This window comes from Meleagris gallopavo, chromosome 1 (genome assembly GCF_000146605.3).
Source record: "Meleagris gallopavo isolate NT-WF06-2002-E0010 breed Aviagen turkey brand Nicholas breeding stock chromosome 1, Turkey_5.1, whole genome shotgun sequence".
In the NCBI taxonomy this organism is placed as follows: Eukaryota; Metazoa; Chordata; class Aves; order Galliformes; family Phasianidae; genus Meleagris; species Meleagris gallopavo.
Window position 1 is genome coordinate 128,901,745 of NC_015011.2, and position 22,346 is coordinate 128,924,090.

Consider the following 22,346-nt stretch of genomic DNA (forward strand, 5'->3'; position numbering starts at 1 on the left):
AGTTCTAAAATCCCAGCCTTGTGGAAGGACTGTTGGCTGTCTCTTTTTTCTGTAACGTTCTGTTTTATGGGAGTTAAAAAAGATTAATTCTAAACTGAAACTTTAACTGTGGTGTGTGCTAATTAAAAAACTGTAAGTCTTAAAAAAAAAAAAATAATAATGATATATAAGTAGTAGTGTTCTCTCAGGAACATCTGGGCTACGATAATTCTGTAGATTGGTCCTGTACTCCAACAGGCATTGGGCAGGTAGTGTGCATTCACTTTGTACCCACAGCACCAGCGGGATCACCCACCTGCTTCTCACTCTCCAGTTTCAATACCTGTTGTATTGAACCTGGAGCCCTCTTTCAGACTTAAACCATTATTTCTTCTTTGCAGTTATCTCTGCTGGCTGCTTTCTTCTGAGCGTGTGACTGTTTGCTACTGTACGTGTTTGTGTGGTCTTTGTAATGATACACACCTTGTAAGCTGATGAACAAGAATCCCTCTCTAATCCACCCCAATGTGCAATTAATGAACATCAGAACAGCAAAACATCAGAAAAACTGAGTGTTGTGCCACAGAACTGCACGATTGTTCGGGTTTAATACAACCTACATATTGACAAACATGCTGATGTCACTGAAGAATTTGGTGAACAGAAAGGTGCTTTACATGAGAAGCTCCATGTGATGAGTGGGTGGAAAAAAGAAAGCAAAATAACCTGGCATAAGCAAAAAAAGATAGGTGGAATAAAAGTTTAAATTTTTAAGCTGAAGTGAAGCTGTAAAACGTAGCTGTTTGGAAGATAACTTGATACCTTGATAGCAGTAAATGGAGAGCTACCAAAACAAATTTAAATAGGTGATTGTATTTCACTTTCTGATGTAGGAGAACCTTTCCATTCAAAAGTGTGTAATTTTGGAGGAGGCTGAAGTAGCAGACATAGCTGGGATAGAAACAAATGGTTTTTCAGAGATGGAGCAAGGCTGGGAGTAGAGGAAAAATTAGCTATAGTCCAAGTGATAAATTCAGTAGCTAAAGGTAATTGCAGATCTTTCCTCTTTTGCAAAGATGAATAAAATGTATCTGTGATACTTAAAAAAAAAAAAATAATAATAATAATAATAATAATCCTCAGACAAAAAAAAATGTTGGGGGATGCCGGGGGTGGAAATCTACTGTCCAGAGTCGTGGAGACAGTTGCAGAAAACAGGAGAAACAAATAAAGAAAATGAGGAGCCTTTAGCGTTAGAAAGAAAAATGGTCGCAAACACTAGGCCACTTTCTATTACTGTGTTATTTGTGGGTATCGTAGCCAAGGCATAGCGGGTAGGCAGATACCATAAAATGAAGCTTTTATATAAGTCTGTATCTGATTTCTGTATTTGGAGGTTTACTAGGTGCACCAAATTCTACCTTTATTAAGCCAGTAATTTATGTTTTCATTAAAGTGTAGATTCCAGAATAGTAACTGGCCTTAATTTGAAGATAATAGCAAATTCAGATCCTCTCTCCAAATAGTTTATTACTTGCTATCCTGCATGCTTCTATTTCGACTGAGTTTTTCAACCTTTAGTTTCTAGTCATATTTTCTTTTATATGTGTGTTTTCTTTTAGTTGGAGTATCCTTTTTGTGTGTGCTCATTCTCTGTTATGAAAAAACTTAGTTTTTTCCAGTATTCTCATCAATCAATTAACTTTTAACTCTTTTCATTACCTCATCACAAGGCTCTTTCTCCTATTTTCATGCTTACTTCACAGCTCTTTTCTGCTACTTCTGGAATGGTGTGGAAGAATATTGAGTAATTGGAGAATTAGGCTCAAATTTTGAACGTGTCTGAAGTACTTTGTGTAGATGAATACCTTTCCAGGAACTGTTTGTGAATGGTGTCTGTTTCAGCTGTAATACAAGGAGCATACGTGTATTTACTAACCAGTTGTTGACTCTTGTAGTCACTTTGATTGATGTTTTCCAGGATAGAACCCCATTATTTTTGTCTTCTAGCCATGTTGGTTTGTATTCATCTGCTATTATTGTGATTGAATGAGTTTGGCTTGTGAAGTAGTAAAAAAAAAAATATAATAATAATAATAATAATAATTAAAAAAAAATCATGCCTTACTGCTGTTTTTTGTTTCTTTTTGGTTGCTCCACTAGATTTTATGTAATTAGATTTTACTCATATATTTGATTTTACTTTAAGGTAGTTGATAATTCGACCTACAGATAGTTTTGTAAATAGAAGTTTTGGAATCTTACATCTTTCCATGCTTTCTGTGTTGGTAAAAACAAGCAAGCAACAAAAGGAACCTTACTGTTATTTTTCTGCAAGTTACAGTGAAGACTGAACTTAGAAATATGGAGGATATTCTGCAGTTTCTTTCAGGACACTTGATGAATCAGTCTTAAGACAGAATCACAGAATTACAGGGGTTGGAAGGAACCTCTGGGGATCATGATAAATGGCCAGCTTTCCTATTAGTTGCAGTTTCCTTTTTGGCAGTGTTAAGCTAGCTGTGGTAGTACAAGGGCACCTTTCACTGTATGGATGATGACTGTCCACTTCATCGTGCTACTCAGTTGTTCTGAAAATGTATCAGTTTGGAGAAGGGCATTCGTTCTTGGAGGATTCAGAGGGATTCTTCAGTAAACATATAAAAGTGATCTTGAGAGGAAGTTTCCTGAGGGAGATGATCATTTTAAATTAGAGCAAATAAAATTCCTGCACTGGAAGTTAGGGAACTTGGCACTTTTCTGTACTGGTAAATCACCTTCTTTTTCATTAATATCTTTAAAAAAGATGGTCTTAAAGGTTGAATTTTAAGCTTACTCAGGGGGAAACTGAAACTGTTTTCTAAAGAAAACAGATTCTTAAAAATGCCACTTCTGAGCACATTGATCCTTTTAGCTATCAGTCCTATCAGTCACAGGTGTTCAAAGGCTTTCCTAGACTTCAGATACTGAGTGTCAGCCACCAGATGTGCAAATGGACACCTATAGGATAAATAATACAGGAAAAATAGTAGATTTAGAAAATCTGTACAGGCGAAAACTTTTAATTTACACTGATTGATAGCTGGAAGTTATTTTGGACTTACTGGCTGGTGAATATGTACTTGTGTTCTCCATGGTGTGGCTTTGGATTCTGTATGTTGAAGCTGGGAGCCTCACCTTGGCTCATAGACTTGTAGAATTACAAGGTTGGAAAGGATCTACAAGATCATCTAGTCCAACTGCAATGTTTGTGATTCCAGAATTAAACGTTCAAGGAAGTACTTGATGAGAAGATCTCATCAGGCTGTGCAACCAGGTTGCTATTTAGCCACTTCTGAAGCATCTGAACATGGTTTCTGACTGCTTGCTTTCACTGGCTTATTTATTTCCTTCCTCCCTCCCTTTCATTTGATAGTCTTTCAGAGGAGCTGTGTCTTTTCTACTTGTTATAAATAGATGTTGTCTCCAAATACTGTGTAAACATTATTTATCCTACTTTCTCTTGATGAAGGCTACTCTATGCCACATACATGGTTTAAGGATATGGTTCTTGTCCATTGTATTGGTAATTATAATATGAGTTGTTGCAGTCCTGGTTCAATCCACCAAAATAGTTGCTAGGTAGATATAGATGTGTCTGTATCAGAGCATGCCAGTCCCAAAGAGCCTCCAGCAGCCATCTCAAGTTTCTGGGATGTATTGCACAGGCATGAACTCTGCTTGTTCCTTCAGCTGCCCTATATGTTTGTGAAAGACTAACCTGTAAGCAATGTTAATCATGACAGTAAAGTCTGAAGAGATCATTTTTTTGAGTCATTCGGCTTTAAGAATAAATATTTGCTGTGGGGCTGTTTTTAGAATATTACCTTCTGGAAGATAAGTTACATCCAGAAATTTTTGTAAAGGAATACCTCTGACAGATGAATACCTGCTGTACCTCTGTTTCCTTCTTCACAATGCATTTTTTCCATTGTATTAGTCTCCCCTTTCCTAATCAAGTCAAGCCCTTTGACTCTTTTACCAATTTTTGTCTAGATCCAGCAGTCAAAATGTCCTGTGTTCAAAGACTGTATTCTGCGTTAGGCATCTTTGGTGGTCTCCTTCACACCCACCCCATGTTTCAATGTTCTGATCTCTTGCTGCCACAGACAGCACTCTGCAGATGGATAAACAAGTAAGGTTTTAGAAAGATGAATTTCATCTGTGCTAGAGACTTCTGGCTAGTCATATCCCATCCCACAGGACTGGCAGCAACTGTACCTGGGGAAGCTGGGATGAGAAAGTAGATGGAATCACAGAATGGCCTGGGTTGAAAAGGACCACAATGATCATCTGGTTTCTACCTCCCTGCTATGTGCAGGGTCGCCAACCAGCAGACCAGGCTGCCCAGAGCCACATCCAGCCTGGCCTTGAATGCCTCCAGGGATGGGGCATCCACAACCTCCTTGGGCAACCTGTTCCAGTGCGTCACCACCCTCCATGTGGAAAAACTTCTTCCTAATATCTAACCCGAACCTCCCCTGTCTCAGTTTGAAACCATTCCCCCTTGTCCTGTCACTATCCACCCTTGTAAACAGCCGTTCTCTCTCCTGTTCATACACTCCCTTCAATTACTGGAAGGCCACAATGAGGTCACCCCGGATCCTTCTCCAAGATACACAATCCCAGTTCCCTCAACCTTTCCTCATAGGAAAGGTGCTCCAGCCCTCTGATCATCTTAGTGGTCCTCCTCTGGACCCGTTCCAAGAGCTCCACGTCCTTCTTTTACTGGGGGCCCCAGGCCTGGACACAGTACTCCAGATGGGGCCTCACAAGAGCTGAGCAGAGGGGGACAATCACCTCCCTCTTCCTGCTGGCCAGAAGTGATTTAAGGGTTCTTGCTCCTGGTGTCCATACTGTTGAAATGGAGTGTAAGATTTTTAGATTTCAGGGCAGTAAATTCAGTCTTAAGGTATCATTTAACAGATAAAAAGGGCTGCAGCTCCAAGATTTAGTGTCTTGATCTATGATAAATTTACTTTGTAGATCTAGGTTTTGTTACTAAACTTAGATGAGTTAACAACAACTTAGTGAGGTTCATGCTGGTTTGGACACTGTTTTGCTTAATATGGGGGCTGTAAATTCTGTGTTTGGTGCTGTGGTGTCTAACAGCTGGATCTCTCTCAGGCCTGGTCACAGACTTGCCTTGCTCATGGCTGTGGAGCTATCATTTCAGAGTATATTCTTTAACAGTCCAAAATCTGATGGTTTTGAATCCAGCAGCAGCGCTTCATGCGTTTCTTCACAGTCATGTGGGAGAGGGCATGAACACAAAACACCTCGAGAGAACTCAATTTTACTAACGTTGCTATTGGCTTGTTATTCCTATGTGCTTCCAGTTCCATAGAACATAACTAGGGTATTAGCTACTTAGAGCAACCAGGCAAAATGCAGGCTGCTTCCTAACAAATGAGGAATTAGAGACTACACCACTGTCCTCTTTCACTATTGTACTAAAAGTTACTTGTGCAAAGAGATTAATTTTTAATTTCTAAGTGCATTTTTACAGAGCCATTTCACACTAATTCTTCAGAAAGCAGCAAGAAATAAGATTTAACTTGAGAATAAAGCACTGCCCTACAATGGATTTCTGTTTCTGTAAAGCTAAGGTTTGCATAAAAGTAGATATCATCAAATATCATAAAACTCCCATAAAACAGTGCTTTTAAGGCTTCTTAGTTTTGTGGGTTTTTTTTGGCTATTAGCTTTTGTTTGCAGTTGTTAGTTCACAGCTGTTAATTTGAAAATCTTTGATCTGTCACTTGATTTTGATGGAGGAAGAACCATTCCCATTGACATTTTTCTGTTGCACTGTACTCCTAGCATTGACTCAGTTATTTGACTCTACCTTTGACAATTTACACCCATACCTATATTTTACTAAAGAACCTCTGTTTTATGTTGGAGATTTTCAATTGCTTGCTTCTTTTTTCATTTAAATCAGCTGCACAAGTTTCTAGTATTACTGACTTCATAATTGAAATGATATTTCTTGTGTCAATAAATGCACCTGATTGAAAAGCTTTATTTCAAAAAATTTCAGTTCATTTTAGCGATGCAGCGTGTAGCAGAGTTGCAAGATATAATAGAACAGCAAAAGTCAGCAGCTTTTCAGACAAACTTCAGGAAACTGTAGGACCTGTTCAGCCGTTTCATCTTAGATGAGTCATTCGATGCACATTAGCAGTGAGAGTTCTTGGTTGCTCTGTCAGACTGAAGACCTTACTGAAAAACTTGTGATATGTTGGACTGAAGCACAAAAGCTTTGTTTGCTGAAACATGCTATAGGATGTGCTGTTAGTATTTGCATGGGATCACGATGACTACAGATGTTGTAGAGATCTGGTCTGAGTGCCTCCTTAGCCTTTGTGCACCTTGCTGCATAAAAACCTAAAAATGTGGATATTCACCTGTTAGAGCCACAGAAATAAAACTTTTTTTCAGATACTGAACAGAGATCTGTATTGCTATAGGCTGTTTAGAGACTAATGCCTTTGTTTACTAAATACAGTAATAACGTTTCAATTTTTAATTAAAAACTTCGTATCAACAGAAAGTAAGTTGTGCTGTTTGATCTGACTCCATCAGAGGCCTCTTTGCAATCTGTTGAGTGATAGAGCTTGGGTGGGAGAGAGAATGGGGTGATACTGAGTGTTGAGGCTTATGTTTGGAAATATTTTATCAGTTAACTATAGAGTAGATAATAGTAATAGGTAAGAGACTAATTGGTTCCTTTTCAGCCATGGAAGTAATCAGCTGGGGTGGTCCCATAGCGCTCTGGGCCCGAGTATTGCTGAGTGATCATTGGCTGCCACCTGAGTGACAAAGTAAAGGACCAAGTCTTCAATTTAAACCAGTGGAGCCAGATCACAGGAAAGAATTGACAGGTAAAATACGCTTCTGAAAACATAGAGGAGAGAGGAGAGTCCGTGCAATGTAAATGGAGCAAATAGCATAAAAGATGGGCCACCAGTGGCAAAACTTGTTTCTTTAAAACAGCTTCATTTGGGGGAAAGGCATACAACAGAGCATAAGTTACTTTTTCTTCCCTTTCAAACACAGAACCTCTGTAAAGAGCTAGTACTAATTCAGTTGTAGAAGGGAAACAATTTATCAACTGTTACTGTAGTTAGAACCTATGATTCACGTTTATATACATCCAAATCTTTAAATGCTTTTTGTCTTGACATCAGGTGCTTTCCACTGGTTCAAGAGATGTGGGGTGTTTTTGTTGTTTTTTCTTTTTAGAGAGATTAAAAGTAAGTTGAATTTTCAGTTTTGCCAGTTGCAAGTACTGTAGTGAAGTATTCAGGCAGTTGCATAATGCTATCTAAAAGATTTGAACAAAATTTTTGTGAGGTCTTTATTTTGCAGTAATTCTTAGCATCTGTGTTTTTGTTCAGTGGGCTGGCTGAAAATAGTTTGTAAGGACTTTTAACTAAATTATTTTTACTTATTTAGAGTTGTTAAGCTCATGCTTAGCCCAACGTGACACAGGACTGGTGTGACAACTGTTTTTAATCAGTGACTCAAAATTGTGATCACCCTGATGTCACCGAATGGCCACAGCTTGTAAAAGGTAAGATCAAGACGTATTGTGTTGTTTCTCAAGGTAATTGTTAAAATAATATTTATTCTAAGACTTGAATTTGTATGACTTGCAGTTAATTCTGTAGACAGTACTAAGGTATATTGTTTATTTAAGATAAGTCAGATGGCAAAATTGACTTACACTTTTACTTAGAGTGATTTCAAAGCCCACTTATCTTGTCCCTGCCTGCTTTTTAAATTGCAAGCACTGCGGTGCTCCACTGCACTCCTCTTAAGAGCAAATCCATCACTTAAATATCTCTGACTTTACTATGATATTAAATTCTGTGTAAATTGTTTAATGTACTAATTTAAGCAATTTGCTCAGTTTATTTTAAGTATTTGTCCAGGATGATTGATGATAAAAATTTGTAGACTTGCATACGTTTACTTTTCTCTCCAGTTACAGTGGAGTAAAAAGAAGGGCTTGCAGAATGGAGAAGTTGCTCCCTGTTGTTGGAAGTGAGCCACCACCTGAATTTGCTAGCTCATACCGCAGTATTCAGATTAGTTGTGTCTTGATCAGTTTCTACGATCTTACTCACAGCTGGAATTTGTAAGAGCGTTTGCTCTGAGATTTTTCTTTGAACAGAACTTGTTTCAGATTTGTCATGCTACACAGTTGTTTTCAGTATTGCTGCCTGCCTAGAAGAATAAAAAAGGTTTCCTGTTTGTAAACAGTTACTATAAACAGCTTCTCAACAGATAAGTACAACTGCTGTAAATAGATTGGTCTTGCATATTGTTTTAATGAGTATTGAAAGCTCATCATATTTGTTGTTTACATTGTCATCTGAAACCTGTTAAAATCCATTTTTTGAGTGGATTAAAATTTCTGCAAGTCACTCTTATGGTAGATCTGCTCACGTTACAGCAAAAGATAATCTGAAGGAATTTGAATCCTTTTCCTGTTGAACTACTTACCTTAGAGGACCAAACTTTTTAAAATTCAGCTAGTCTTTTTTCCCCTGAACTTTCCTGGAACTTTGTCTTCTCATATATTATACATAAACTATAAGGGTAGGAAAAGACATTGGATATACTGATACATTGTTTATTTGTCTGCACTGCAGACTGCAATCTACTTTTTTCTTTACAACATTAAGTTTAGATGCTAATTTGCTGTTCTTTTCTGCAATTTTTCATATTGTGTTTTTTAAAGGACAAAGTGACTAATACTCTTGACTTCTTGACACCACTGTCTTGTGTGTATTTTCATAGCAACTTAAAGCATTGCCATTATCTTCATTAGCTTCATTGGGTTACGTTGCATACAAGTAAAACAGAGAAAACAACTGCCTCAAACTTTCGAATTAGCTCTGTGCTCTTGGTTTCTGAAGTCATGCATGTTAATAGAGGAGCTAGCTGGTATGAAGATAGGCGATTCTCTCCTTCACTCCTCAAATTGGATGGCTTCAAGCACTTGTATATTTAGGCGAATAATTAGGAAGAGGTTTGCTCTTCTTTGTTGAGTATCTGGGGACTTGGTTTGGAGAGTCAAAGGGGAGATTAAACTTTCATCTATTTTGCTGTTGAGCATTATTTTTCTACTGCAGCTCTTTTGTCAGTCCTGAGTTTGAATAAATAAGGTAAGGATCATTTGGAGGGAATTAAAAGATCAAATTTTGAGGCTGGGTTGTTTCTCTAACTTCTTTTTTAGCTGGACGATGTGTGCATTCTAAGCATGAGCATATACTTCATTGGATAGTAAGTTGAGTTCCATTCCTAGTGTTAGTTGAATTTTGTAACTTAGTGAAATATAAACAAATAACTTCCTGCGTTCTGCATCATCGGCCGCTGCGCAGTATCCAGTTAGTTTAGGAATTTAAAATTGTGTGCCAGAAATGCTTTCTAGGCACTGCATCTGCTAACATAGTTTGGTAAATTCTAGAAAGTTGGTAAGATCTGGTGTTTCAGTAAAGGAAGTAAGGTTTTAGTAGAGAATACTGAGAACATTAGCTGTGCCAACTGAAGTCCCCTAGCAAACTTGGTTGAAACTTACAAAATGAGTGAGTTATATTTACAGATATTAGCTCACTTCTGTTTTGAGAAAGCTCTGTCATGAAAGACATTTTTGTTCATGTAAGCTACCAAGTGTTGCTGTAATGACTGTGCTGTGTTTCTACTCCTACGCAATAGATCCAGTTCAACAATTCCAGTCAACTGTACCAAAATCTACCGCAGTGAAAGTTGAGTACAGTTCACAAGATTATTGAAAAGCAGCTTAAGATGGTTGAAGTCAAAACTGTATTTGTACTGCCTTGCCTTCTGGCTTAGAAGTCTCACTGGATTGGGGGGAGCCCAGAAGGATAAAAATTAATGTCTTAAAAATAAATTATGGTAGTGCTGATTCAGGAAGTTAAAGAACAAGATGGGGAGAAGGAGTCAGGCACCTGTAATTTAGCTGTCTTAAGTGAACATGAAACTATACCCCTTAAACAACTCTATATTAAGTTAAAATGGTAGGTACAAATGCCAGGCAGTAACATCTAATTCTCAAAATTACTGGCTGACCTGTTGATAGGAATGAAGAAATAGGAAACTCTTATGTTCTGTGAAGTTACATACATAAATCTGAGTAATGAGAGACAAGAAATTTGCTTAGAGAATGTTGAAGCCTGCTTCTGGGCTGCAGCATCTTAAAGTTCAGCTGTTGATCGCTGGTAAACTTTGAATATACCTTTTGGTTACAGAAGTGGTTACGAGGAATTAGCCTAGAACTGCTGCATCATGCAACCTGAATAAGGAAGTACTGCCAACAGAAGTCTCCTCTGGTGGTTGCTGCTGCATAAGCCATGGGGAAAAAATGCTGTCCTTTGGCTTGATTGTGTTCTCAGATTTATGTTAAACTTTCTAGAGTTTGGTCAAACAAGTTCAATGTGCAAGTGCAGAAAAGCTGGTGCTTCTAGATAATATAATTACTATTGTTAATTGCTTTGCCCTTCTCGTACCTTTTCTCGTAACTTAAAATAACAAACAGTACTTAAGACTTCATCTGTATTTGCAGATCACCAGGAGAACCTCACTCTGAAAACATTGAAACTAGCCGAATGTAAGTACCTGAGTGGATTGAGTTCAGTGTATCTTGTTTAAAAATATTTTGAATATTTGGACTTAAGAGTTACTTTTGTACCTCAGAAGATGAGTGGAAATATGGTATCGCATTACAAAATTTCAAACTAATATTGCACTATGGAAAAATGATTTTGTAAATACTGTGTTTTTGGGTTTTTTTGGAGGTGAATGGGTTGAAGGGAGAACTCAAGAGTTTATTTTAACATGAACCAATAGATGGTAGCATAAGTGTCAAAAATCTGCAGGTCTGTGCTCAGATGTGGCAGTAGGGTGTAATTTCTACATGCTACTCACTAATATATGTGTGGGATTGAAGGCAACTCTGTACTAAGGCATGGTATCTGCTAGTATCTATTGGGGCAGATCAATTGCTAGCATAAGGAAAAAAGAAAAAGTCTGGTTTGATTTGGCAAATTCATATGCTAAGTACTCTTAAAAATAGCAAACTAACTTCTTTTCACTAAACAGTATTCATCTAGCATCTTCCTAGCAGTTTAGAACCTTGTTTTGGTCTATCTTCGTTAGCCCAGAAGCCAAGATTAACTAGAAGCAAGATTGTATTTGGCTGAAATGTTCACTTCAATTCCAAATTTAAAAGAAAAAAAGGCTGTGGGAATGAGAGGACCATTTTTAAAAAGATAAAAGTTACTTGAGGCTTCATTCTTCTGTGCATTAGCAAACAAAGATTCTTTTCTAGCTATTCAAACCATCCTGTGCTAAAACTCAAATAGGGAAACCACAAACATTGCTCTTCTGGCTAAGAACAGAACTTCTGAAATAATAGAGGGAGTGTAGCCCATTTGTTAGCATGCTGTCCTAGGCTTCAAAAGATTTGGGTTAATTTTGCTTCTGCCACAGACATTTTCTGTGGCCTTAAGTAAACTGTCTCTTCCCCAGCCTCCCCTCAAGTGGTCTAGCATTCTGCACATCATGGGCTGGGTATCTTGCAGATTGTGGACGTAGTGTATTGCTGTAGCTTCCCAACCTAGAGAGGGCAAAGCTGAGGCAGGCTGCTTTACATTGCGCTGCTTTACATTGCACTGCATTACCTAATGGATGAAAAAGAAACAAAGAATGCTTTCCTCATGCATTTTTAGAAATTCACTGGAGGAAATTATTTTCTTGTACAAAGAAGAGTATTTCTCCTGCTTGCCCTCTCTCATGCAAACCTGTACCAGAAGTGCTGCCTAGCTGCTTGCATAGGAGTACAGGTTTTGTGAGGTAACTGACAACTGCTATATGGACAGATGTCAGTCAGAGGTTTGCAGGGCAAAGGCTCTGCCATAATGTCTTCTGCTGATGTAGCAGCCTATTTTAGTGATCCAGGGACAAATTGGGTTATGGGTCTGTGTTTTCCTGGCCTAAACAATTGTTTGGCTGTGGCCTGGCTGTAGTCTTTCCTGGACGTTATCAGTTGATCTGCTGTTTTTTACCCACTGCAAACACAGATAAGTCAGGTAATGAGGACCCTGACAGGTGTGAAATGAAGAATGTCTAAAGACGAGGGATAAATCAGAAAGAAGAGCAAATCCAACTATATTTCTCTTCTAGCAATTTGGCAATATGTTTTGCTCCCTAAAACTGAACCTGAAAAATTAATATTTGCAACTTTTCTGTAAAAGCTGAGGTGGTTTTTTTTGTGTGTGTGTGCAGAGTAATGATCAGACTTGCTCTGACTACATAGGTTTTATGTGTCTAAAATATACACTAGCCAGTCAAGCTATAGGGATCCATGTATACCTACCACTCATATACAGCCTCTCTACATAGTACACTTGCAAGTTTTTAGGACTATATCAGGATGTGATGTATATGTCACCAATTACAGAGAATTTCTGCAATCCCGCTGCATAGTTGCTCTTTGCACAAGATGTAATGGCATGCTGAATAACAGTTTTGACCTGCAGGCCTGCAGTGTTGCTAAAATAGTAACAATGTTATTTATGTGCCTATAATTTATTGGTAAGTGTAGGAATTTATGGAAGCATTTTATTTGCACAATGACAAGTTGTTTTGCTCTGGTTGGCTGATATAATTGCTTTATTTGTTTGTATTTTGCATTGCAAGGCTCCATACCAGGAGCATAGTCATGCATTTCACGTGTGTTAATGAAAAGAAAATCCAAGTCTTTCAGACTGATGCAGCAAATTCTTACATGAATAAGAGTCTTACTTATCCCAAGCTTTTCAAGTTCTCCCTCTGCCTAATGAACATCTTGGTGTTAGCTCAGAGTCTATTTTTTGTTTTGTTTTTTTTTTTCCTTAGCATCCATTCAAGTTCTTGCATTCTCAACGTCAGCACCTTCTGCTGTCTGCTCCTGCTACAGAACTGCAATCATATCTGGCATTGATTAGTGCAGCATTCTAAAAACCTATTTAGAACTAAGTTTTGTTCATTTATTTTAAGAATAACTTGACAGCTCTTAAGTTCATGTGTTTTCACTGCCTGTCATATCTTGTCATTTGTCATGCCCAAGGCTTGGGTATTCTGATATAATAGTTTTCTATAATTTAGCTTTCTTTCCAGTCTTGTGGATGGTTTGCTTTAAACTTTAAAATGCCTGTTTGGTTTTGAAGCCATAAGATATCACTGCCCCTCTTAAAGTGTTGTCAGTTAGATGTGATGCATTGTCATCTCACATTGGAGTAGTTTTTGTAGCTGGTTCATTTCCCTGAAAGAATGGCAAAAGGAAAATTCTGCTGCAGCCTCCTAAAATATGCCAGAAAAATGATTAATAGCCATTGCAAACATGAACTGTGACTGTATTAGTGTTTCATACCGGTGCTACCGTAGAGCCTTTTAGGCATGGAATGCCTTAAATTATTTTCCTCATAGCTGAGAGGAGAGCTGGATTTGCATAAGCTGAAGCTTTCTAATCCATAGATGCTAGACTGTTCTTAAAATGAGAGCTAAAGTGTTTGCTTAGGTCTTCAATCCCATGTTACCTGCAGTTAGTATCTGCGTGACCATGGTCACTGTTTTTAGGACAGTTCAAATGGAATGAACTCAGTAAAATAATTCTGCCATGAAACCAAATTTACTAAAAACTCCAGAAACTTTTTAACGTGAAAATAGGGTTGGGTGACGTTCCATTTACTGTACTTGACCTCTTTCTTTGGAGTTGTGCAAAGAGACTATGTGATGATGAGCAGTTGGGTCCCTTCTCTGTAGGTTAGATATATGTTGCAGTATAGTCTTCTAATATAAATATTTTTTTGTAAAGTAGTTTATTTTTGATCAAATTTGCTACTAGAATAAAGCAGTGGCTCGGAAGGAGGTGATTAGAATCAGCATCTCAGAAAAGAGTCAATACGTTTTATTGTTAGTGAAGTACAGTTGGTAGGGCTGTGAAATACAGTTTAAATGTCATACCTTACACATTTGAGCTTTTACAGTACAGCATGGAGTTTAATCTGGTTAACTACATTTGCTTGGAATGTCAGGACTTTTTTGACAGAGGGAAAACAACAACAAATAAAGTAAATAATTTTGCTTAATATTTGATAAAATTGTTTTCTTCTGAATATGAGACAGACTGAAGGCCTCCTGCTAGTATGTTTGTTTCACTTCTTTCCATTAAAGATGGAATTGATCTTTTCTTGGCCTTGCAGCTAGTACAGAGTATTAGTATTTAGGACTCCTTACTTAATAACTTAAAATCTGGAGAGCTACTGAAATGTTTTGTGTAGTTAAACTTATAAAAAGTAATCTAACACCTGATAATACCTCTGTACTTTCTTCTTTTGTCTTCAATAACAAATTTGTTCAAAGAGAGTAAGGCACTGTAAGCTTCTACTTAATCCTAAGCTGAAGTTTTTTCCAATAGTAATTCAAGTTACTTTTTCTTTGTAGTTAAGTTCACTTATGGGCTTTTTTATTAAGATCTTATTTCTCAGTCTTTTGAAAAGGTATTAATTCTGTAAACTCAAGTGTAGCATTTAAATCACAGTGAAGTATAATGTCTGTAGTTAGTCTCGTTTACATATGTTGATTGCTTACATTAATTGTCTAATAATTGATTTTGCAAAACAATTATTTAATGCCTTCAGATCTGAAATGTTTTGCAGAAAAATTAAAAAATCAGGCATTTTTCCTGATATTGCTTGGGTTGAAAAGCCAGGATGCAATTAATCCCTTATTCATCTCTAAATTCCTTGGCTCACTGAATGTTGAAATGATAGGAACCTGGATATGGAACTGGGGAATTAGTCTGTGGAATAACGTTATGTTTTTTCAGCCTAGAATTAGCTAATAATCAGCAGAAGAAATGGCAGTAATGAGTGCTTTAAGAGTGTAACAGTAATTTGTGAGGTAAGATTGAGGGATGTTCTGACCATGTTAGTGACACCATCTCTCTAGCTGTCTCTGCATTGCTCCATATATCCAGGAGACTCTTCTGTTCTCAAGTTCATCTTGAGGAAGTGCTATGACTCTTTCAGCACACAGTTCCTGGAGACACATCAGATCCAGCATCTGTGGTGAAGTGAGTGCCCCCCACTTCACTCAGGGAGTCAAAGTCTGCACCCAGCTATTGGGTGTTCACTGCCTGAAAGGCACATCATGCTGAAAGGACCAGAGTTTGGAAGTGTGAGCTCCATGTGTGTGTTTGCAGGCATACATTAGCTGGGATGCCTTTGGCTGAAGTGGGCAGAAGGTATTATAACATCACTGGAACCAAGGGGTGGTGCTCAGTTCCGACTCTGGGTGGAACTTCAGGCATTTCGATGTGCAGGCATGCTTTGTGGGCTGTGCTTTTACTGTAAATTTCTCTTCAGACATTGCTATTACTACACTTAATTAAGCAGAAGAAGGAAAACAAGCAAAATTTGAAAGAAGCTCTCAAAAACCAGCGTTTAGATTCGCAAAGATGGCTGTCCATAACTACACTTTGGTAGGTAAGATTTTGACTGCTTTGGGTCTGAAGGTGTTCTTATTTCCAAAGTGTAGTATAATTACTCAACCTGTTAAGTTTCTATTTTTGTCTGTTGCAAAAATGCTTACTTTATGTAGCATTTCTCTGTATTTAGCTTAAGATATCTGAGAAACACATATTAGATGTGTTGTGTTGAAACTTTTGAACCACCACATTCAGTTCCTTGTTTTATATGTTTTTAAGACATCTGGCAGAAGGAACTGGAAAGTGGGACTGATGAGGAGTCTCTGGGGGACCTGGGGCTGTGTAGTGTGTAGAAGATGCTGAGGGAGACCTCATCACTCTTTACAGCTGCCTAAACAGGCTGCAGCAAGGAGGAGGGTGTCGATCTCTTAAGGGCAAGTGCTAGGATGCGAGGAAACTTCCTTAGGTTGTATTAGGAGAAGTTTATACTGGATATCTGGAAGAAGATCTCCAAGAGAGTTGGTCAAGCATTGGAAAAGGCTACCCAGGGAAATAGTGGTTGTCTCCATCCTTGGACGTGTTCATGAGACATGTCGATGTGGCTAATGGACGTGTTTTAGTGATAGTACTTGGTATGCCAGGTTGGTGGCTGGACATGATATTGAAGGCCTTTCCCAGTCTAAATCATTCTGTGCTTCAAAATGTTATTTTACCAACATTTTCAGGAAGGTAGAGGCTCAGTAGTACGAGTTTCTCATGCTACCTCATAGATTTGGCAGCATTTCAATTACAAATGCAAAGTACTTATCTGGCTTTTTATTAGTTAAAGAACAATTAAAGAAGTCTATAGGGATTCTTTTTTTTTTTTAAGTACTGCATAAGTAAGTTGGTGAATATTAATTTTTAAAATGGAAAATGTGCTTGTGGAATTATTGGGCTTTGGGGAAGGTAGAAGTTATATATATTACAGTAGGCTCTTGCCCTCACCAAAGTATAGTGTCTTGCTTAAGAAGGTTACACAAGGCCTACTGTGTGGGAAGTTATCCTCAAGGCAATCTGTAAAATGTGTACAACTATGCACGTACAAGCGAGTTGTGAAATCAGATAGGCAACAGCAGTGTGAGTCTTCACAAAGATGCATGTAGGTCATCCACTGCAGTCTGAGCTATGCTGTGTCTGTGTGCTAATGTACGGTTAATTAGCCATTGAATTTGTAAGGAACTAGTTACTCTTTGCTAGACCCCTGTGTAGGAGCTTAAAGGATGCTGCAGTGTTTACTTACGTTCATTGTTTTTGTTTTTAACATAAAAATCAAGAATTAACATGAGAAAATATGTAATGGTTCTGTATTAGCTTTTTTTAGTTTTCACGAATGCCATTTCTTTGCTTTTTGCTTTCCATCATGATGGATATGGAAAGAAAAAGAGTTCCTTAGATGTCAGCCATTAGAGACAACTCCAATCTTAGTGCTGTGCCTTAGTATTTCAGATATTACCTGGTTAAAAAATAGTGTTTGATGTAATGAAATACTGTTAATGTAATCAGCATTTATATACTGAAATAGTTAAAATGTTACACAAGCAGGAAAGGTGTGCATGCTTCTTTAGCAACTTATCCAGCTTGAAAGTGTAAGCCCTCTCTTGTAGGGAATTGGTCATCCTTTCACAGTGTATTTAATATGAGTAACAATTCTGGCTGCTCTAGGTGAAAATGTATGCCCACGTGTAGAGAAGCTTATGAGAAATAATCCTTATAACATTCATAGGTTTTTACACAGGTCAGAAAAAACATTGCTGCAAAGAGCTTGTGGCCTACGTGTAGACTGCAATGGAGAAATAAAATGAAAGAAAAGTGTGATGAGGGAGCATAAAGCTAAAATGCTCATGTGGATATAGGACGACTGCCATTCTGTATGCACGTGCACACACATACAGGCCTCAGACCAAACGTGAGAACTGGAAAGGCTGGAACTCTTTCCTCAGATCAGGATATAGGTATTCTATTCCCTTGTGCAGTAGTGGTTTTGACAGTGTTGATGGTGCTGCTCTACTTTTTATGATCTTCCAACTCTGCCTCGGGGCACCAGGGAAACTTTTTTATTCTGTTCTTGGAAAGTTTAGGTCAGGTGGACATTGGGAATAATGATTTTCTTCCCCTTTGCTCTTACAGATCTCATGATCATAGAGAAGGAATAGCGGTGTTATTGTTGAATAACATACACCTCAGTAGTTACTTTAAGAACATGAAGACATTTCTCCTTCTGAAGCCACTGCTTTGAAACTCTGGTACTTGACCAACCCGTGTTAATGGCTAGGCACAGCAAGTGCTGAGTAGTAGCAGCAGGTCTGAGGCTTCAGTTCTGATGTACTTGTTCTATGGAGAATCTGTGCATGCATCGACTTCTGGAAAAAGCAACTTCAGTTGTCACAATTTCTCATTTATGTCTTCTTCCCACCTTCTAACCTTTAGACGTTAGCATCTCGTTAAAATTGCATTCAAAACCTATATATTAGACATTTCCAAAATGTTAGAGATTTTGTTTCTATTTGATATCTTGCTTTCATAACTAGCTTTCTTAAAATAATAGGAATTTTTTTTTCTTTTTGAAAATACAGTGAAATGTGGTGTTCTTGGTGCTGCATGTAGCTCTTTCTGTCCTAATCAGCAATAGCTTTCAGGTGTTTTATTTACCGTTTGCATGTTTCTGTAAACGTGTGGCTCTAGTAACTGACCATTAGATGTTTTTGTGTGTGTACAGTACTAGGCACATTGAGTAATATGGAGATACAGTTGTAATTCTTCAAAATACTTGCTTGCCACGCGTTACTTTAGGGGAAGGGGAGAATTTGGCAAATAGCTGTTCGAGAGCCAGATACTTCACTAAGCTGAGGTTATTGAGCTCATCTTTAATCATGGTTTTGTCAGCAGTTCAATTAACCAAGTAACGCTTTTCCTACTCTTTTAAATAACAGATTAATATCAGATAACTGTGATCATCTGGAATCTTGTATATTAAAAGAGAGAAAACATTTTAAAGGATTTATATCCTATTGGTATAGTATTTATTGATAGTACTACTAAATAAATGCCTGGATTATTTGTCATGTAGCTGCCCTCTCAGTGGCAACTGTACCTCTCAATACTATGCATCAGAGTTGATTACCTGTAAATCCAGTTCTGTTCTACTTTCAGCCTTGCTTTGCATCTAAACTGCTCTTTTTTTTTTTACCAGTTGAGATTCTGTCCACTGTAACACTTGAATGTAAAGCTGATAACTGTGTGTAAACAAGATTTACCTTTTCATTTCAGAGGACCCATAAATGAAATTGTGTGTTAAATACATTTGCATTTGTCAAGATGAGAGTCCCGCATTTAAAGAAATCTCCTGATGTTCCCTCTGATTCAGAAATCTTGTGTTTCAGTGCCTGACTAATCTCTGCCTTGCTGATGCTTTGAATGAGCTTTGTATGTGAAAGCTCTACTAATCCTTGGACTTACTGTTTGAATGTTTGCTACAGGAAGCGAGCAGCTGCAAAGCATCTAATAGAGCGCTACTACCACCAGTTAACTGAGGGCTGTGGAAATGAAGCCTGCACGAATGAATTTTGTGCTTCCTGTCCAACTTTTCTCCGTATGGATAACAATGCAGCAGCCATTAAGGCCCTCGAGCTTTATAAGATTAATGCAAAACTCTGTGATCCTCATCCCTCCAAGAAAGGAACGAGCTCAGCTTACCTAGAAAACAACTCCAAGGGTGCCCATAACAATTCCTGCACTGACAGAAAAATGAACAAGAAGGAAATGCAAGGCCCAAGAGATGACTTCAAAGGTAAGGTGATACTTTGGAATCCTTATAAAATAGAACATATTTAATATGCTCAAGTACAAACCAGCAGATTTCAGTTTGGTGGTGTTGTGCTGACTTCTCCAGTAAAATACAACGTTCAGCTTTAAATATTTTACTGCAGATCATGTGAGATATCTGGATGAATGCTGAACACCGATTCCAAATCTGGATCTTCACTGCATCTCCAAAATTGGTCTTCTTAGATGAATTCATTCATTCATTTGCCTTCTGAGATTACTGCAAACATGGAAATTTTTCTTCAGTGCTGTTGTATGCCTGCATTAGTTTGACTACTTTAACCAGTTTTGTAATTGCTCTGTAGTAACTGAGATATAAGAGTTGCACTTCAAAAAATTCCAGTGTTAAGAAATATAACAGGTGAACAAAAATGATACAATAGATGATATGCTTGTTCAGTGGACTTTTTTTTTTAAAGCAGAAATAGGGCTGATAAAACCCTGAGACTGTCTTCTATAGATTTGTTTTGGACTATTCATGGCTTTAGAACATACCCTTCTCATGATTGTACAAAAGTTAGTGTGAAGCTGTGTTTTTACTGAATGCCAGACCTTCCAGTTATGACTACCAGACAGATTTATTTATTTATTTGCAAATCAAGGTAAGAGAGCACTAGAGAGAAAGACCACAGTGTAAGCTGGCACTTTGATTGTTGCCTAAAAATAAGCATCCAAAAAAAAAATCCATCTACCAAATGAAAAAAAACTTAAGCAACGAATGTGAAACCATTCACAGCAAAGAATTAGAGAAAGACTTGTAGAATCATCAATGAAATATAACTGTTCTAAGAGACCTGAGATGCTGCAATCAATACTAACACTAATTTCATCTTTAGCTGATATGAGGATGTGTCCCCAAATTGTTTATGATCTGAGTAAGCAAAAATGCAAACAGTAGGGAGGGGAAAAGGGAACCAGTTAGTGTTAGACTGGCAAGAGACATGTTAGGTCTGTTCTGTGGCTTGTCTCTTAATCTTGTGTATTTGAATGGAGATGTGTACATACAGGATTTTCATTTGTTTACCTCTGCCCTACCATCTCTGTGCAATATAGGTAAGTAAGAATCTTTGCAATCCATCCAAAGGCAGCCCATTGTCTAAAGCAGTGACTCAAACATTATGCATTGTCAAATCATTGTCAAATCACAAATACTGACCTGTCTTTGTAGCTGTATGGACAGAGTAGCTCTAGAGCACTCTAGTTATTTTTTTTAAGACCCTTCAACAACAGTTTCAGAGAAAACTGCATTCAAAGTTAAGAAAGCCGAGAAAAAGGATATGCGGCTTGCTCTTATGCTTGACACAGGGTTGGAAGTTTCAAATAATTTAGAAGAACTGCCTCTTGGAATTATTTAAATTGTCTTTTTCACACAAAGGGTGATGACACACTGGAACAGGTTGCCCAAGGAGGTTGTGGATGCCTCATCGCTGGAGGCATTCAAGGCCAGGCTGGATGTGGCTCTGGGCAGCCTGGTCTGGTGGTTGGCGACCCTGCACATAGCAGGGGGTTGAAACTAGATGATCATTGTGGTCCTTTTCAACTCAACCATTCTATGATGCTATGATTCTTTTCTGTAATGATAAATGCTAGAATTATTATCTCTTAGGAAAGGTTTATTTGGAAACTGTTGTCAGCATGTCACTAATCGCTTAGATGACATTCTGAAAGGAGGAAGGAAAAAGCGAGTGAAATAATTTGTTTTAAAAACAAACAAATATAGATTAGAAATGCAGTCAAATATTAAAAAGTACCATTTCATAGTTTGTGTTATAATTAGCCTGGAAACATGTCTTCAGCTCTGATTGTATGTTGAGTTGGGTACAGAAAGGATGGTGGGCAGGCAGTAATGACACGGTTGTAACAGAGATTAAAAAAAAAGGTGATTAATAAGTTTTGCTGATGAGGGAGTTTGCCAGCCATGTATAGATCACGGTCAGTCTTTTTCATGGTCAAAAAAGTACTTGGTGAAATTGGAAGAGAAGTGCTGTTTTTGGTTCCCTGCTAAAATTTGACTTTGTGTATGAATTTGTCATGGGTATCAATGAGAGCGAAGTTTGAGAGGAACTGTGTTTACACAGTTAGAATACTGCACGTATTCAGATGTGTCTGCTAAAAGTCACTGGAGTTAGAAGGAACCTTTGCTTATGCTGGATTTGTTCTCCACCCAGTCAGTATCTGATATAGATACATCAGATGCTGATCACTGCTATAAAGTAAAATTGGACAGGCCCTTACACAGCAGCTCAGTTGGAGTATGGTCTCAGGATATGACTTAAAGCTGTTGTGAAACTGCTGATGGTAACACTTAATATTTTAACAAGAAGTAGCACATGGTTTGTTTCTTAAATATTAAAAGCGTGTGGAAGAATGACTGGAGAAATCCTGCTGAATTTAAAATGTGTTACTATTAAATTATCAACTTCTATTAGTAATTTTTTGAGCTATGTATAACTTCCATGCTCTTGTCAATGAACTCAAGGCTGTAGTCCTTTTCAAGAGTTATGGCACAGAACAATCTGAGAGGCAGAATTTATTTTAGGCAAGTTTGCTGCTTACACATGCACTACAGGAAATAAAAATAGGAAATATACTAGGATTTAATGTTTTTATAATATCTTCATTGCTGTTATTTATTCAACAGGACGGATCTTAGTTTTGAAGCTTTTTCTGCTGTCTTCATATTTAATGGAAGTCAATCTTAGTAGCATGACATAGAAAAGATTAAGCTTATGTTATGTGTGCTCTAAGAATGGTTATGCAAAAAAAAAATAGGTTGTCTCTCTGCATGATTTAGTTTATATTTTTAATTTAAAGTTCATTCCAAGTAGTCATTAATATAGGCAATAGTGTTTGAAAATACTTCAACATATACTGTCTATATAAAGGTGATAGGCTTACTGTCTGCAGAGGTGGTTATAAATTCGGTTTTCATTCTGTGTACCAGTTCAGAAGAATCTGGTTA

General features: G+C 37.7%; 1 protein-coding gene across 3 annotated transcripts in view; it reads left to right on the forward strand.

Moving 5' to 3' along the window:
- The window catches only part of UBE3A (ubiquitin protein ligase E3A), a 46,326-nt gene that overhangs the window by 5,656 nt on the left and 18,324 nt on the right, over positions 1-22,346 (forward strand). The window contains exons 3-6 of one of the 3 annotated variants that reach the window (XM_010727580.3): positions 6,759-6,905; positions 7,480-7,597; positions 10,616-10,660; positions 19,039-19,349. In XM_010727580.3, coding sequence (XP_010725882.1) covers positions 7,578-7,597; positions 10,616-10,660; positions 19,039-19,349 — 376 coding nt within the window. In that variant the 5' untranslated portion in view covers positions 6,759-6,905; positions 7,480-7,577. Of the gene's footprint in view, positions 1-6,758; positions 6,906-7,479; positions 7,598-10,615; positions 10,661-15,469; positions 15,575-19,038; positions 19,350-22,346 lie in introns of those variants that run through there. The other 2 variants (XM_003203151.4, XM_031557593.1) reach the window with 2 other exon arrangements.